Source organism: Zalophus californianus, chromosome 5 (genome assembly GCF_009762305.2).
Source record: "Zalophus californianus isolate mZalCal1 chromosome 5, mZalCal1.pri.v2, whole genome shotgun sequence".
In the NCBI taxonomy this organism is placed as follows: domain Eukaryota; kingdom Metazoa; phylum Chordata; class Mammalia; order Carnivora; family Otariidae; genus Zalophus; species Zalophus californianus.
In genome coordinates this window covers 39,058,870-39,076,519 of record NC_045599.1, presented here as the reverse complement: position 1 = coordinate 39,076,519, position 17,650 = coordinate 39,058,870, and the positions used below count along the sequence as shown (strand labels likewise).

The 17,650-nt window shown below is 43.0% G+C and overlaps 1 protein-coding gene across 12 annotated transcripts in view; it reads left to right on the top strand.

The window, feature by feature from the left end:
* The window catches only part of PPP2R2B (protein phosphatase 2 regulatory subunit Bbeta), a 445,076-nt gene that overhangs the window by 326,264 nt on the left and 101,162 nt on the right, over positions 1-17,650 (top strand). For all 12 annotated transcript variants that reach the window (XM_027605524.2, XM_027605527.1, XM_027605528.1 and 9 more), the window contains 3 exons: positions 7,568-7,665; positions 10,525-10,690; positions 16,364-16,476. In XM_027605524.2, the coding sequence (XP_027461325.2) occupies positions 7,568-7,665; positions 10,525-10,690; positions 16,364-16,476 (377 nt within the window). The remainder of the gene's footprint in view (positions 1-7,567; positions 7,666-10,524; positions 10,691-16,363; positions 16,477-17,650) is intronic.

Sequence of the window (17,650 nt, the reverse complement as noted above, 5' to 3'; positions counted from 1 at the left end):
CACCGGCTTCCCACCATCTGGATTTTCACGGCTCAGCAAGCATGGTGGGCTCCCCAGACTTACCGGGAGAACTTGGCTCCTACAGAGAGCATGATTCGGTCCCTTTGAGGTCATAATTTTATGATGGACACCATGATAAACTGGGGGCGGGGGGATGCTTCTATCTCAGTAAGCTGCTTTCATATTTGAATGGTCGAACAAGTAATGTACCATTTCCACACAGGGGAAGGGGGTGAAACAAACCACCTCAGCGCTGGGAACTAAGCAAGTATGAAGGAACACTGGTCATGTGATAAAGTGACATGAAAATGTGTGTGAGAGGTGGTGCACAGAGGCTGTGGGACCAAGAACCTTTTTTTTTTTTTTTCCAATTCAACTTATGTTAATAGTCTGGCCCTGTGCAAAGTGCTATGAGGAAAACAAAGATGGAAAGACATGTCTATTAGTATGCATTTAGATGCAAATAACAGAACATCTACCTAGCAGTGGCTTAAACCCCTTGGTATGTATTGTTTAACAAGTTCAGACATAGGCTTTTCCTGAGGTAGGTTTTTGCAATTCAGTGATGTCACCGAGGATATTGTCCCTTTCTTCCATCTGTCATGTTCCGCCTCTTGGCTTGTCACCTCTTGGTCACATGATGGCCGCTACAGCTTCATGTATCATGGCCACATAAAATCACATGCGAAAGCAGTAGTATGGGGGCACCTGGGTGGCTCAGTCGGTTGAGCATCGGACTCTCGGTTTTGGCTCAGGTCATGATCTCAGGGTCGTGAGATCCAGCCCCGTGTCAGGCTTCATACTCAGTGGGGAGTCTGCTTGAGATTCTCTCTCTTCCTCTGCCACTGCCCAACCCCCCTGCTTATGCTCTTTCTCTCTCTCAAATAAATAAATCTTAAAAAAGGAAAAAAAAAAAGCAGTAGTGTGCAAGGAGTATGTCCGTATAGCCAGAAGGCCACTCCTCACTTCCTTCCTTCCTTTTATTCAGGGAGAAAAACTTTTTCCCAGAATCTCTGCCTCCTTGCCCCCCAGCAGACTTTCCTGTGTGCCTCACAGGCCATATGTCAGTTCCATGGCCACCCCTACACACAAGGGAGGCTGGGAAGCAAGAATCTGGATTTTTCAGCCTCTATAGTGGAAACAGGCAAGGAGGAAAGGCACTGGGTAGGAGTAGCTAACCGAGAGTCTCTGTCACAACACATTACTTGCCCTTAATATGCCTGGTCTTCGCGGGCGGGCTGACATTGAAACCATGCCCATTTCCCAGCACTGTGCTTGCCGTTACATAGGAAGCAGCCCTTGCAAAAAGATCTTGGAAACGGGGACTATTGGACCCTTCTACCTGCTTTCTTTCATGTAGGAGGAATACCAGCGCCAGATGGAAGTTAAAACCAAGATGCACAGAATTAATTACATTCAAATGAAAGGAAAAGGATTCTGTATCTAAATACCAGATACTGGTCGGGTGACAAAGGAATCAAGTCTGGATCAGTCAGTGAGTGTTTATGATACACAGAAGGATAGCAAGCACATGACATGTGTACTGGCTATTTCCATACCCGTGCCAGACGTAACCAATTGATCTCAACACTCTCCCCCCAAACCCAGCTATGATCTCAGAATCCTTCTCCCTGGGCAGCTCTTGCCAATAAACAAAATCGGCGGGCAAAATTAGATCCATTTGTTTTCACTGCTCAGCACTTGATATTTACTACTTCTGTCACTAGAACTGAGCTACAGAAACATGAGAAATAGTACCAAGAAGCTAATGCTACTCCTGAACTAAGGACTGAAGCATAGTCCTGTCCCATTACAAAGAAAACTTTGAATCCACAGGCAGAAAACCTCATGCATAAACCTAGTTTGTGATGCGGGCTAACAAAGCCATGCTGATGAGTTTAGTTTCCTGCCACTCTAAAAATTTAAACAGTGATATTATCTAAACAGTATGATTAAAAAAATAAAATCTTTGACTCTCACTAGTGAGAAATGAGCATTGGTTCCCAGCTGAACCGTATCTATAGAGACTAATAGTATTAAGCCTCTGTACTTACATAGCGTTTTTAACTTTTGGAAACCGTTCTATATCATGGTTGGGGGTAGTGGATACACCTCTGTGTGCATTGATCCAAACCCATAAAGCTATATGGCACGAAGAGTGAATTTTACTCTCTGGGAACTTAAAAAGAATTTTTTTAAAAAGTCTACAGAAGCACTGAGATAAATGCTAAAAATCTTGTATTCAGTTTGAAAACCAATTAAAATTGTTTACAAGTTAAAAATTGTTCAAGATGGATGGTCCTGATAAAAAAAAATTAGAAAATCCTGAAAAATTAGAAAAAGACTATAAGAAAATAAGTTAAATCATTCACATCCTACACTAAAACATCATTTTGGACTCTGGCTGACAGTCTTTGGCCTGTGACTGTGTGTGTGTGTGTGTGTGTGTGTGTGTGTGTGTGTGTGTGTACTTATAGGAGTTAATTATTATTTTCTGGGGAGTCAGATTGTAAGAGAAATTTCATTTTCTATTTTAAGCATCATCTTGGTATTAAAGGGAGTTTTAATAAGTGTATATCGCTTTACCAGTGAAAAAATATATTTTAAAATGAGAATACTTTTTAAAAATTGCAGTCATTGCACACCTACTGTTTTATTGCCTGATTTTTTTTTTAATTTTAGAGTGTATTAAAATTTTCCAAGAACTAGGCCATTTTGACCCAATCCCAGTAGCAGTACTTGGGCATATCCTGTTTGGCCATAACCAGACCTCCTTTTATCCCCCTATTTTGATGGAAACTATACTCCAACACACTATTTATTTATCAAAACTTAACAGAGAAAACCCTCTCCGAGAAAATGGATGCTGACTTTGGGCCATGAACCAGAACCCAAGAAGGAGGCCACGGTTTTATGTAGATGGAAGGAGTAATTTTAATTCCCACCGGGAGCCTAAGACGCCCCTGTTTATTTAATGAGCTGCAAAGTCACTGTCAGTCTAGCTACAAGCCCCTATGCAGTGACCACAAAGGGTACACGCACTGCCCCCCATCCCTCACTGGGGAACACAGGGCCCATTGCCAATTAATCAGAGCACTTCCGCCTGCATGTGACCTCCCAAATCCTTCTCAACCCAAACCTTCCAACAACTACCCGTATTTCACCATTGTCATCCACTGTGACACCTATTTTCCATCTTGGCTGACCACCTCCTCATCCTCGCTAAAGAAGCAGACAAATCTGCGGAGGGGGAGACGAACCATGAGAGGTGATGGACTCTGAGAAACAAACTGAGGGTTCTACAGGGGAGGGGGTGGGGGGATGGGTTAGCCTGGTGATGGGTATTAAAGAGGGCACGTTTTGCGTGGAGCACTGGGTGTTATGCACAAACAATGAATCGTGGAACACTACATCAAAAATTAATGATGTAATGTATGGTGATTAACATAACAATAAAAATTTAAATTAAAAAAAAAAACAGACAAATCTGCCTAGAGCCCAACTTACCATGCAGAAGAAAGCCAAGTATTGAGTGGGCAGAGCTGGCCAGCTGATATAAGAAGAGTAAATGACTTTATAGTATTACCTCCCAAATGTTTCTTAGATGAAAGATAAAACATTTAATGGGCTCTGAAGGCTAAATTGCATTACCTTCTCATTTGAATCTCTGTGATTGATGTGGAGAGGCCAGTGCTCCTGACTCCTGGTCAGTAAGACCTTGTCCCACCAGAGGATTTGGGTTTAGGTCCTCTCCAGATTTAAACTGAGCCAGAATTTTATCAAAACGGTCACCCTGCTCTTTGGACTGTACATCGCCTAATCGTTGAGCTCAGCCCAGGCATTGTGTAGACTCCAGCCTAGCATGGTATAGTGAGAGACTAGGGCATGTGCTGGGGATTCCCTCCATTTCTTCAGCCTAATCACAGGCTTATAATGGCCAAGTCAGTTTCTATTATTCAGGTAAATGGAGACTTTATGTATGAATTTACTAGTCTGGAACCTTTGTAAGATGCAAAGATGGATTTTAGAAAAGAAAAACTCAGTCTTAGCAGTGCCTATTGAACTAGAAATGGGGTTACCAGGCCACCATCTTGTGAAAATTAAATCAGCCCAAATAAATGTGGAACAGGGCAAACGTTCTACCTCCCAGGGTTTCCTTTTAAAAAATCATGTTAACTACATTTGACCTCCATAACTGCTTTTGGCCTCTGGTTTTTGTTTTTAGTCAAAAACATGCACTTTATCCACATCTCTGCGGAACAGAGGGCAAATGCTCCAGTTTATAGCTTTTCATAAATGGCGCGATTCGGCTCGGCATTTGATAAAATGAGTTGTCATGTACACATGTCAGTTAAAGGTAAAAGTCATCCCGAACCTGATGAATTGCTTTCTTTTGACCGTGATTCCAGATGAAGTCGTTGTCATAGGGCTGACGGTTGTTGCCATGTCTTCTCTATACTCAGCAAGAGTTCTTTTATCTTGAGCAGCATGGCTTTTCTGACTTCAAGTGCTCTACCAAGAGCCTGTTGCAAACAAGAGTGTTTGTATCAGAAGTCTCGGTATCTTGAAATTGGAATGTGGGGTGATTCATGAGGTTTGCATCAATTATTAAACAGTCATAGATGAAGATCTGCAGAGATGGATGGGGCAGTAAAATATTCTGGTTACACCTACTGGCCTAGCCATGATAAATGAGTCCAGAAACGTGAAGGTTCAGAACAGGTATTAACTCGAGCTGCAGTGACCTGTGCTCTGAAGGGAGGTAGACAATAGCTGGATATAAACAAGCTAACATACACACCAAGTGAGTGGCAGGATTAAAATAAAGCTAAGGTCCTGGCTGGAGGACTAAAGAATGGGAGAATCCTGCCATGCCAATCACCCTTTGTCTTACAAGTTCTTGAGGAAGGCATAGCACAGATAATTATAACACTTGGAAAATAAATGGGGTATTTTTATTAGCGGGAGCCATGCCTGGATCCCTCATAACGCAGAGTTCTAGTAACACTAGCTTGGATCATGTGGCTCAGCTGTGAGCTTGAGTACTACCTTGTTTTGATCTGTGTACCCCTGAAAGGGAGAGAGGAGACATTTTCACAGAGAGTCTGGACAAAAGGACAAATGTGTATGTATGTCATCTCTGGGGGGAGTGAATTTTGTTTCCCTTGGAGTAACGTTTTCTTGGAGACTGAGACAGAGACTGACCTTGGAAAAGGTATACTTAACTCTTCCTTCTGATACCCAACTTCACTAAAAGGGAAGGCCCATCTTTTGGTTCCCAATGCACCTTCTAGAACTCTGGAGTCTGTGTCAACATTGCAGCTAAGAAGGGTGTAGACTACAGTTTAGCCAGTTGTTGGCCCTAAAGACATAAGTGTGACTCTGGTAACCTGTACACTCGGCTTCCCCACTGCTCTTTCCTTCTGGGGGGTGTTTATGTCTTCAGTAATTTGAGAGCTTTGCCTCATACTGAGGTACCTGACAGAAGCCTGAAGTGAGAAGCAGCAGCCATGTCCGCTTTAGGTTCTGCGAAAGTCAGGAAGCTTCATGAATAACCCCGTTGCTAACCCCTCACTGAAAAGCCAGAAGCAGGAACTAGTGTTAGAAGTATATCCTAAGCGCTCAAGTGCTTTTCCCAGGGCATTCTGAGGCGGCTGCAAACATTGAACAGCCTCCTTCTCTCCTCTTTACGTGAAAGTGCTTTGCTAAGATACATAAACTCTAACAAAGGAAAGTGGTCTAAGAATTCACTTGTGATGCCGGCTTCCCAGCCTTGCTGGGCTTGCTTACTCTGCAATGGGCACTTGTTACCGAAATGGGCTTCTGAACTTCCATCAGGAACTGAGTAACCACACAGCTTAGATTGTGTTTCCTTGAAGTCGTATTCATTTGGAGGAGTCTTCCTGAGTGGACAGACTAGATTTCTAGTTGAGATCATCAGAAAGGAATGGTGTGGCCTTTTCTGAAGAAAGACTTGGTAGAGCAGAAGTCATAAACTCGTGACTCACAAAACATTTTCAGCCCACAGACGAGATTATTTCTTTTAATGTCATGGCTTTGAAAAAAAAGTTGACAATATAGAAAATTGAAGAGATTTTGCATAAAATTCGCATTTCCAGCTTCTTATAAAAAAAATCTAGTAACACATGAAATATTTCATATCCACAATTGGCATAAGCTGAGTAGCCACTTACCCTTAAGAGGGGCCACAGGCTTTCTACTTCTTCACGCCCTGGCACCTCATGGCTCTGTAGGGCTTTGAATTTGCTGCCCCTGGGGCCAGACATCTAAGAGGCCAAAACAGGAAATCATGAAGTGTTTTAAATGTGACCTGCTTGAAAGTGGCTGTCACTTGTGCTTACTCTTTTCACTTGTGCACAAAGAACGACCATTAGAAGCGTTTTCGTATAGGGAACAGGACAGTTACATGCAAAGTGGAGAATTTTACACTACTTACCTGAATAAATCAGGCATACAAAGAAAATCCTGAAATGATGATATTAAAGTGAGATCTGAGATTTGAATTATGCAGGGGTAATTGCCTTAGTTTTCCACCTCACTGTTTCCCCTTTGCTTTCCTCACATGGACATAATCTTCAGAATGGTCCTCTGTCAAAGGCCACCATCATAATTCCCCTGCCTCTTTTTTTTTTTTTTTCCTCAAACTCATTTGCACTCTCGGTAGCAATTGTTGGAGCCCTGCAGGGGAATAATTGCAGAGGAATTAACTTCTGACATTTTTTCTAAAAATAGCCCTACTAAATCCAATCATAGGTAATTTACCTGTCCATGTTCCTCCGGGGTAACCAGGGTTGAAGAAAGACGTGGCAGACTGGCATTCCTTCAGCAATTATCTGTGATCTGGGTTCCTGGCGCCTGTGTATTTTCTTCGTTCTGAAATACGGAGTACAAATTGCCCTCTCCCCTCTAACCTCATGACCCTGTTTCTCAGCACCTTGCTCCTGTGGTCGGAATAAGGCCGTGCTCTTCCAGAAGGGTGTGTTGGGCTCACCAGGAAAGAGGGAGCATGGGTCAAGCTGGAGCATTTGTGGGGTCCCTTCATTTTCCATGTCTGAGCTTCAAGACCCCCCTCCCCCCAACCCTGGTGCATCACAGTCCTCAGCCCGCATCTGAATAGCCGTACTTGAAACCTGTTTGGAGAAGTTTCTCTGTGTAGAAGGAAGGAGAATGCAAAAGATCCTGGGTGGGTAAAATGTCTGGGAGTTGATAGAAATTCTCAAAAAAAAAAAAAAAAATTGTGCCATTTCGTGGAGCCATTAAAGAAATGCGTTTTCTCTTGCCCCAAACAAAAGGGTCTGCATGTGTTTTCCCCTTTTGTTCTCTCCAGATGTTCCAAGAGCCCACCGTGCAGTGTGGGCATCTAGGAAATTGACTTTCTCAAATGCCACTTCTCGTGGCGCTTAAAATACAGAGCATCAAATCCTTGTAAATTCCACTGCAGAGACAAAGCCCAGAGCCCTTCAATGCACAGAAAAGTATATCTATTATCTATCGTTTCAAAGTAAGTGTGCAGTTACTTTAATTGCCTTTGTCTTCTCCTTTTCAGCTGACATTATCTCTACGGTAGAATTCAACCACACGGGAGAATTACTAGCGACAGGGGACAAGGGGGGTCGGGTTGTAATTTTTCAACGAGAGCAGGAGGTAAGTGGCAGTGAATGCAAAATGCCCATTTTCTTCTCTTTTTAAAGGAGGCCTCCTACTGTTCCTTAATCCTCATGTGTTGCCCTTAACCTTGCTGCTTTGCTAGCAAACTAGAAACTGCCAAAAAGTCATTAACATCAACAGTTCCACATTCAGGCTCCTAAAAGCACCTGATTAATAGAGCCTTTTCTGGGCAGGCCTAATCTTTCCCAACCTGGGTGTTGCACCTTCAAAACGACCTCACTTCCCATCTGACCTGCGAAATTCCATGGGTGTTTGTTGAGCAGAGAACTCCTTTTTGAGTGGGATTTCTCTTCCAGCCATTGAAATTAGGTCTCCCGGTTTCAGGTGCTCCTACAGAATACGTAGGAGGGGGAAAAAAAATAGCTCTTTGCCAACAGATGTGAAAAGGACACCTGGGATCAGTAGAGAAGAAAGTGATAGCTCACCCCACCAAAGGGAGTGAAATCCCACAAAAAGACATCTCTGCAATGCATGCGGCCTGTGCTTTACTGTAGGTGTCGCAGAGGTCCCTGGAGCTCAGTGCTGTGTGCATTCCGAGCAGGAGTTTGAACTTCCAGTGAATTGAGTGTCAAAAAGCCCATTTCCTCCTGAGAATTGGGCTCCACTAGGAATTGTTTCTCTTTTTCATATAAATTGAGTTTTTTTGGTGTCTGCTTCTGTTTTGTCAGTACAGAATTACGGCCCAATCTGATTTCCTTGGACTCCCCTGGCATGGTCCTGGAGCTTCCAGCAGGCCCGTGTATGTTCTAGGACCTCTCCCATCTGTTACCGCCTGCCTCTGAGATTCACCAGGCCCAGCGCAGGGGGAGGCCCAGTGCGGGAGGAAGGATTCACAAGAGACTTCCCTAGCAATTGAAAGCCTGCTTTGTGCCTCAAAGCCATTTATGTTCCCCTCCCCTCAAAAAAAGGAAAGCCTCATTTAGAGGTGATATATTTGGTAATTGCACATTATTTGCAATTAATTTCTATAAGGGCATCGTGATCCCTCGGGGTTCTGTATAAATTCAAGTGTTCAGCATTAAATCAGGCACCTGGCCTATTCCACTGGCCCTGGAAACACGAAAATGTGGTTGGCAAGTAGGAACTAAGAGCTCTTCGTGACCTGGAATTTTTCCTGCTTTTCCAGAGCTGCCTAGTGCTAATTGGTCTGGCACATACTACACACACTTGACAGTCTGATTTGGATGGTAGCAAATCAGAACTCTTATAAATTTATTGTTAAGGTGGACTGACTGTCTCTGTAGTAAGCAGGATATCAGCATTTAAAGTCCTTTTAAAACTGATTTTCAAACCTTCCTCCATTTTAAAAGAAAATCCAATTAGGTCCATAGTGATGATAAAGAAGAACCAGAGCCACTATTTAACATAAATTACCCAAGGCAGCATGTTGCTGGTCATAATCTGCTCCACGATTTCCGTTAGCTGTTTATAGGTTTCACCTGTTTTGACTGAAATCTTTGAGAAGCCTGAGTCAGTAGAAGGAAGGGGGACACGTATTCCAAAGGAGGGTGGTTTTGTTCAATAAAAAATAGATGTTGAGGAGAGGAGTTGAGTGTTCCACTTTGTGGCGAGGCTTCCGGTTGGAATGAACTCAAAGCCTGAGAAACAAAGCCAGGTGACAACATCTAAGGCTGGCTTCTGACTTCTGTGAGTGACTTCTCGGGAGGCACACTCCACTCCTGGACAATTTACTCCTAGGACCCTCACAAATATGCTCAACACAGGCCATCGGCACCATCACCCATCAAATTGAGTAAATGGAGACTTGGGTTTGAATGTTCAATATCCATCCAGAAATATGATTTTTTTTTAATTGAGCCTTTTCTTCAGAGTCAAGCTTCTACGACACATGTTCAATAAGACCTGAATTTGAATTTCTGAACACAGTTTTCCAAAGCCTGAATCTGGAAGCTCTTGGTAATAAGATCCTAAAACACCTGAAATAAAAACTCCCTTTTCTTTTTTCCCCTTCTCCTGTTTCTTTAACACCTTCTTTGTCCTCTCCGCCCTTCTTCTTGCCCTTGCCCCCTTCTGCAGATCCTTTAAGTTTCGTTCTAGCATCCTTAATGTAGTTCCTGCTCTGCGCACTGTGCTCACTGTGCATAACGGAGATGGGGGGGGTGGGGGGGAGAGTCTGACAGTCCTCCCAGGGACTCCGGTGGCGTCTCTGCACTCATGTCCGTTTTGTCACTCGTGCCAGAAGAAAATGGGGGGAGGGAGAGATCTGATGTCCAAATCTGCTATGTATAAGCTGTGTGACCTTGGAGAGGTCATTTTAATACTTCTGAGCCTCTTTTGTCCATTTCCCTGCACTGCCGACCTCTCAGAGGTTCTCTGAGAATCTGGTGAGATTTTAAAAGGCCAGCGAAAGGTGCAGATGCCATAGCTTTGGAGTCTTTGTGAGGGATTAATAGACGTGTGGACTTCGGTGTGGGATGGCTCACTCTGAAGGGTGTCCAAGACATCCATTAGGATGTCTGAGGAAAAGATCAGAATTTCTATTTATATGTATTTTTAAGTTGTCCTATTTTAATACCTATTTCTATGTATATGCTATGGACACCATATATTAGTGCAGAAGTTCCTGCATATAATTTATAAATAAATAGTTGCATATTGGAGGTGCCAGTATTGACCAATAAGGGTGCATGACCAATGCTGGGGAGGCCAGTAAGCTAAGGTAAACTTGTTGCCATGGTTCTGCCCTCATTCTACAGTGACGTGGCCCACCCATTCCACCCCAGTGAGTCTGCCCCAAAAAAGAAGGAATTGGTGAATTTGCAGTTGGCTTATGTGATTTCATCTTTCATGTGTGTTGTTTTTCCCTTCCTACAGAGTAAAAATCAGGTTCATCGTAGGGGTGAATACAATGTTTACAGCACATTCCAGAGCCATGAACCTGAGTTCGATTACCTGAAGAGTTTAGAAATAGAAGAAAAAATCAATAAAATAAGATGGCTCCCTCAGCAGAATGCAGCCTACTTCCTTCTGTCTACTAATGGTACGTAGAGGTGACTTTGCCTATTTGGTATTTGCAGAGATACAGTCAGCAAGCCATGTATTTGAGTCTCTCTTGCGCTCAGTTTTTCTTTTTACCTTGCGAGCTGTTTGAAAAACTTCCAAACTGCATTTGCAAGATGTCTACCAGAGTGCCTGGACCAGGGTAGGCCGTCCGTATATAGCACTTATCCTTTTTAAAAATAACAAATTTATGACCGAATTACGTGAGACCCATTATCCGTAGTTTTTGATTAATTCAGATGATTTCCAGGTGTTTTTAGAATCTGACTTCCTTTCTTAAGATTCACTAAGTGTTATTCTGGGAACACATTTCAGAAAACTCAACATGCCATCCCTGTGAGTTTGGCATACTGAATAGAAATTATTAATCCCTGAATATATTTGGGGGTTTGTAAAGGAGGTGGCTATGTCTCTCTGATACCATCAAGTTCTTGGCCAGGAGCGCAGGTCAAGAGAGGGGGACCTACCAAAAAAGAGACCAAGAAGTGATTTCTTTCTCTCTCTCCCCTTCCATACTCTTCCTATACCATTTGTTGTTTTAGGGGGGAGTTGATAGAAATAGGTCGGAGAGAGGACATAGGGGGTTGGATAGAGAGCCAAATTCCATATTAATTTCGTAAAACCTTTACACAGTGGAATGACCTGCCCTTAAGGTTCATAAAACCCTTGCTGAAAGAAGCCATCTATGCTCAGAACAATTCAGAATAAAATCATAAACTAAAGGGTGCTAATTGAATAGCGTCACAATTAAGAGGGTTAGTGTATAAAAATTGAAAAACCTCTATCAAGCAAATAAGCTGGAGAGCGCTTCATTTCATCCCACGTGTGAGTCTGCCTAGGAGGAATATACATTTAAGTATAAGTCAAGAAGCCAGGGATTTGCTTTTTTGCCTATCACCAGCACTGACAATGTATTGCTCACATGTATGTAATAGGATCAGACATATATTAGTGTTTTTGAAGACAGGAAACACAAAGAAAGATTTATCATGATTAATTTTGGATCGTGCAAGTTGAGTGTCTTGTAGATTTGCTCCTTTTCTCATTTTTCCTTTCTAAGTCTTTACAGTGAATTTTACTTTACTCTTCTGAAAAGAGGAGGGAAAGTTTTTAACGCATATGAACCCAAACTCCCTTGATTATAAAGCCAGTGTACCAATCTAAACACTCGCACTTCTGAAAAGGCCAGTCTGGGGCTATTCAAGCATGGCTTATCTCAACATGACCAGATCTCCACTCATCTGTTTTTCCAGATTCTCAGTAATTTAATTCTTTCTTAGAACTGTCTATATTGTTCACTTTACTTTTTTCAACCCTGATTTCTTAAAAGCCAGACCACATGAATGTTTCTTCTTTTTTTGTTTGTTTCACTGGTGAAGTTTTACTTAAAGGCTCTGCATATCCAACCCTTTAGAATAAAAGATACTTCTGATGATGTTGACTTAATTATTGCCGGCAGAGGAAAAGTGTCTGATTATCTGCTATGGCTAGCTTACTTTATATTGTGAAATTTACCCTATTGATTTTTACTATAACATCCAAAGCCTTATTAACTGCTTTGTGGTGGTGGGGGGGGACCAAAATCATTGAAATGCAATGAAGATTAATTATATAGCATAATGTTCTGTTAATTGAGTTTTTAAATAGTTTTTTGATTAACAAGGATATTATCTTCCCATTTGGGATGCTATTTCATATGCCAACAGCATCTCAAAATGATTCTTAGAAGAAAAATTCCCATGTTCTTATGCAATTTTCTTTTTTGTACTAATATTGAGGTTGAGAATTCCCCTTAAGCCAAATAGGTTAACATGCAAAAATTAATGAAAGACAATTGGAATTACTGTACAAAAGAGAAAATGAAGATAGATGATAAGATTGTGTTTAAAAGCTGCCAAAAGTAATGATAAACTACTCAGAGAGCCGGCCAGAAAAAAGAAAAAGTCATTACTCATAGTAACAGCCACATGTTCCTTAGACTTTTTTTATCCACAAAGCTTCAAGATACTAAGTCAAGAAAAATTGTGTGATAATAAAGTCGAGAATGACTCCAGGCAACCCAGCCATGGGGAATTGGATTGAATTCACCATCAATTATCTTAAAAAAAAAAAAAAAAAAAGTGCTTTTCTCATTACAGTTGGGTGCAGTTTTTATGTTCTGCTGGCATATATTTTCAACTTTACCATTTTTCATGAAAAATAAAACCAACATTCCATTTTGAATCTAGACTGAAATTACTTGGCAGGTGAAAACACGTTGCTTTACCTTGCTTTCTACTTCTGTCTTAATTCTTACGATGAGAGGGAAAGGTATACTTGATTTGGTTTGCATGCTATGAAAGTAATATGTGTTCATCATAAAAAAAAATTTAGAAAAAAACAGGGAAGCAAAATGAAGATAATAAAGTGTTTACACCCAGAGAGAACCAGTATTATTAACGTCTTTTAAAGAAAAAAGTAGACGTGGATAAATAGATAAATCTTTTTGCTTCTTAATGAAAATGGGACTAACCTATAAGCTGTTCTGCAACAAGATTTTTTTTTACTTAAAAATATAATACTTAACAACAGGAGCATCTTCCTACTTGTTAAATATCCTAAAATATCATCACCTTTTCAATGACTGCATAGCATTCCCTTGTATGAGTTTTCTATAATTTACTACTAAATCTCCCTTTATTTGACCTTTAATTATTAACAAATTCTTACTATTATAAATTAGATATTTATAGGAGTAGATGTTAGTATGGATAGATATGATTAGGAAAAACATATTATAAATTATTCATAGAATATTATGTATATTAAAAAGTAATGTAATTGCACACAAAAATATAATGAAAGGGTGTATACAAAATGTTCCTAATAGTTTTCTTTGTCTAGTGGAATTGAAGGAAATGTTAAATTTTTTTTTTAACTTTCTGGCTCATTTTCATTTTTTGCAATTATATTTACCACTTATGTAATAAAAGAAGGAAATAAAATATAAAATCTGTATATGCAGTATTACTATAGGTTTGTACCCTACCCCCCAAAAATGCAGAGAAAAAAATACCCCAAGTACCTCTGCAAAACGTTAACAAGGATTGTTCCTGACTAGAGGGATTGTAGTTGATTCTTACTTTTTATGTTCTACCTGTGGTTTCTCTATTTCTCTGTGTAGCAATGTATTGTTCATAATAAAAAAAAAAAAAATAGACGAGAAGAATCACCTTGCAAATGGGACAGGATATATTCCAAAGCCGAGCAATAGGAAATATTCGGTGTTAAATGTCTCTGATTTGTGTTGTTCTGAGTCACAGCTGACTGGTCACTAATCCAGCAACTGTATAAAACAGGGCTTCTGCTTCATTTTCTCACCCTAAAATGCAGTGCATGCGGCAGCAGGGTATCCAGAGAGGGTAGGAGCAGAGGACTGTTGGCGTACAGATAGGAAGTGCAGAATTCAACTCTGGGTCTGGGAAAGGCTTCCTTGTCTTCTGTCCCAGTACAGGCCAGGGGGAGCGCACGGTTCAGGGCACATACATCTTACACTGAGCAGCCTGGCCGGGTCTGCCAGCACACGTGACCAGCTGGAATCATCCCCAGATAATAGGAAACAGGGGCACTGACCTGTTAAAGTAGCCAAATGGTTGCTGAAAGCCGACTTCAGAATGGGGTGCATTTCAGATCTCTGAGGGCCAGGCCTTTGGCGAGGAGACATGGAGAAGGGAGATGAAGGGGCAAAGGGGAAAGAGAACCCTACTAGAGGCCGGGGCAGGGCCGGCTCTTCTCCCCACCGTATTACGGAGGAGACGGGATGTGCTGACATCACCGCGGGATGAAACTATCGCTGTCAGGGCAACATGTTATTATCAGAGAATAGTTGCCCCCTTTGCAAATTCTAACAGCTGCCCTTTGTCATCCATTATTGGCAGGCCACCCCTGTGTTCAGCACTATATGCCCAGTGTTCCATTTCATCCTCCTGAGAGCCCTGTGGGGAAGGCACTATTTGCCCCAACTGACAAATAAAGAAACCGAGGCATAGAGAAGTTAAGGTGCCTTTATTTGTAAGGTTGAAATATGTGGGACATACTTATACTAAAAACTCCTTTGTTGTTTCTCTGAATTTCACATTGAATTGGGCGTTCTGTACTCTTTCTCCTGATAAATCTGGTACTCCCGCTTGTCACTTGAAGAAACGGGGCACCTACTACCTAGGAACCCCTGTCCTGAGCCACGTGGCTGGCTGGAGTGTGAGTGAAGGTATGGCCCAAGCTCGTCTGGTTCCCAAACCTACCCGATGCAGGCACAGAGGAAGAAGGCATTCGAGTCCCTGCCTTCCACAAGAAAAGCTAGAGGGAAAACAAATCATGAATGCAGGACACGTCCCAGAACGCCTGCAGACGCACGTGGGCCACACATATGATCTGATTGGCCCAAACGTGTTTTCTTAAGAAAAGGGAAGGACAGCCTACAGGTGGGGCATGCCATCTCCTGCCTCCCAGAGGCCCCCAGCCCCTCTCACTCGTCCCCCCGGCCTGCCTCACCCCTGTACACATTGGAGACCTTGCCCTGCTTTATTGCTATGGAGAATGACAGGTGTCAGCCAGTGATGGAAAGTGCTGGAACACTACACAGGGAAGAAAAGTAGTTTCCAGCTAGGGATTCCAAGAAGACTGCAAGGGGAAAGGAGCATTTGGATGAACATTCTTAGGATTTTATGTCTCTGAGTATTGCTAGCAAGATGCACTGTATAGACGGGATTCATTCGTTCATGCACCCAACAGTTATTGAACATCCACTGTGTCCCAGGCACGGTTGTAGGTGCTAGATGTGTAGTGATGGGCAAGACAGAAATCCCTGCCTCCAGCGAGTTTACATTCTCAGGAGGGAGACGTAACAAAGCGTTGTCACATAGTGAGAAGTGGCGAGAGGAAACATTCAAGCAGGCGGAGTAGGCGAGAGAATGGTGGGGACGTTTTGATGCAGGTTGGTTAGGAAAGGCCCCTCTGGGGGGTGGGACACGAACAGAGCAAAGTGAAGGAGCAAGTCACCTGCAGAAGACGGCCGAGGGCTTTCGGGGAAAAGGCGCAGCTAGTGCGAAGCCCGAGGCAGGCGTGGGGACCACAACGTATACGGGGCGCTGTAGAGAAGCCACATGGCTGGAGCACAGGGCGAAGGGGGCAGGGGGCGAGACCGGAAAGGGTGAGGAAGTGCAGGTCATGGAGGGCCTTCCAGGTCACGGTCGGGGCCGTGCTTGCTGGGGTGGGACCCTGAAATGGGGATACCTATCTCTTGGGGTTATGGTGAGCATTAAATAAATTTTCCATGACAAGTGCTAATAACATGGTGACACAGCTAGTTCTGTATATGTGACTGCTCTTATTCAGTGTTCAATAAATATTTTTACTGAATGAACCAAAATAATATATAAGCTCCAGGTGTCATAGGCCATTGGTCTGGGCACACTATTTGGTTTTGTGCTGAAACTTGAGCTCTGCCTCCAGATGACGTAAGATTTATGCCCTGAATCCCTGACGTGAACAGCAGTCTCTTCCATCCTCAGCTCCACCTCCCCCTGCCTCCCGCCCCGCCACCTCTCCACACACAAAACTCCTTGACAAGCTGGTTTTCACTGCAATTTTGATTTCCTCTGGTTGCCCTCCACAGATAAAACTGTGAAGCTGTGGAAAGTCAGCGAGCGTGATAAGAGGCCGGAAGGTTACAATCTGAAAGATGAGGAGGGCCGGCTCCGGGATCCTGCCACCATCACGACCTTGAGGGTGAGCCCAGGGGGGCAGCTTTGGCTCCCGTCTTTCGCTTCTCTTGGCCACTGGGTGCCGAGGAAGGGCTCCCCGGTGTGGCCACGGGCTGGGCGTGGCTTTAGGTTGCCACTGTCACGTGTGAGTGAAGGAGATGAAGCAGAGACTCGCTCTGAGTCTCTGACGGCAGAGGGAGGGGCGGGACGGGTCTGAGCTCTGACCACTACAAATGCGTGCCCTTCATTTATCCCCCTAAGACTGGCCCACAAGGCCACTACCATGCATTACTACAATCTCAGCCTCTGCTCACAGTATCGAAAATGTTCTGAGCATCTTTTGTACTCAAGGTGCAAGGGATGGGAGTACCCAAGTGGCAAGTTGGGATCTTGTGATTTAGAACATTAACTTGTGAATCTAATGGGCCTGGGTTTGAATTCTGCCCCTCATCAGAATCTCATGTGGTCACTTAACCCTTTTGAACTTGAGTCATGCAAGTTATTTTTAGTTTCTCTGTCTGTAAAACAGTGAACCTACGACTTACTCAACCTAAAACCGTGAACCCCATACTTGACTAAACATGTGCTGGGGCTGGAAGGGCCTCCTTCCATGGCCGGTCCTCAATACGTGATCTCTGCTGTTAGTCTGAGCCCCTCCCTCCCTGCCCTCCGGAAATACACAGTCTGGTAGAGAAAGGATTTGTAGGTCTACTATAAAGATGCTTATGGCACTAAATAGAGTAAGAGAAATGCAGGGGGTGTCAGAGAGTTACAGTTTGATCAAAGGAGGAAGAAATGGTATTTGGCTCTGGGAGACCAGGAAAGGTCTCTTAGGAAAGTGGTGTTAAAAATGGATTTCTAAAAGCAAACTTTTAAGGGAAGGCTCTCTGGATGCAGGTTAAAGTGGTTCAGGACTCAGTGGTGAGTTTGGTTTTGGATGTGTTTAACCTGAGTGGTAAAGCAGACACATGTTGAGACCAGCCCTAGCCCCAAGGGACTTCCCAAACTGTGTCAGATACGTGCTTTCAGATACCAGCCGCTCTCCTAAAGACCGAAAACCGAGAAGGGGCACAGTGCAGTACATGTGGGGAGAAGAGGTGGTCACTCGAGGTTCAGAAGCAGCTACGGGAATTGAATGATTAGTGCCTGATTAGCCCGCTTGTTTGTTTATTCATTAATTCATTTGTTCCTCTCTTTAT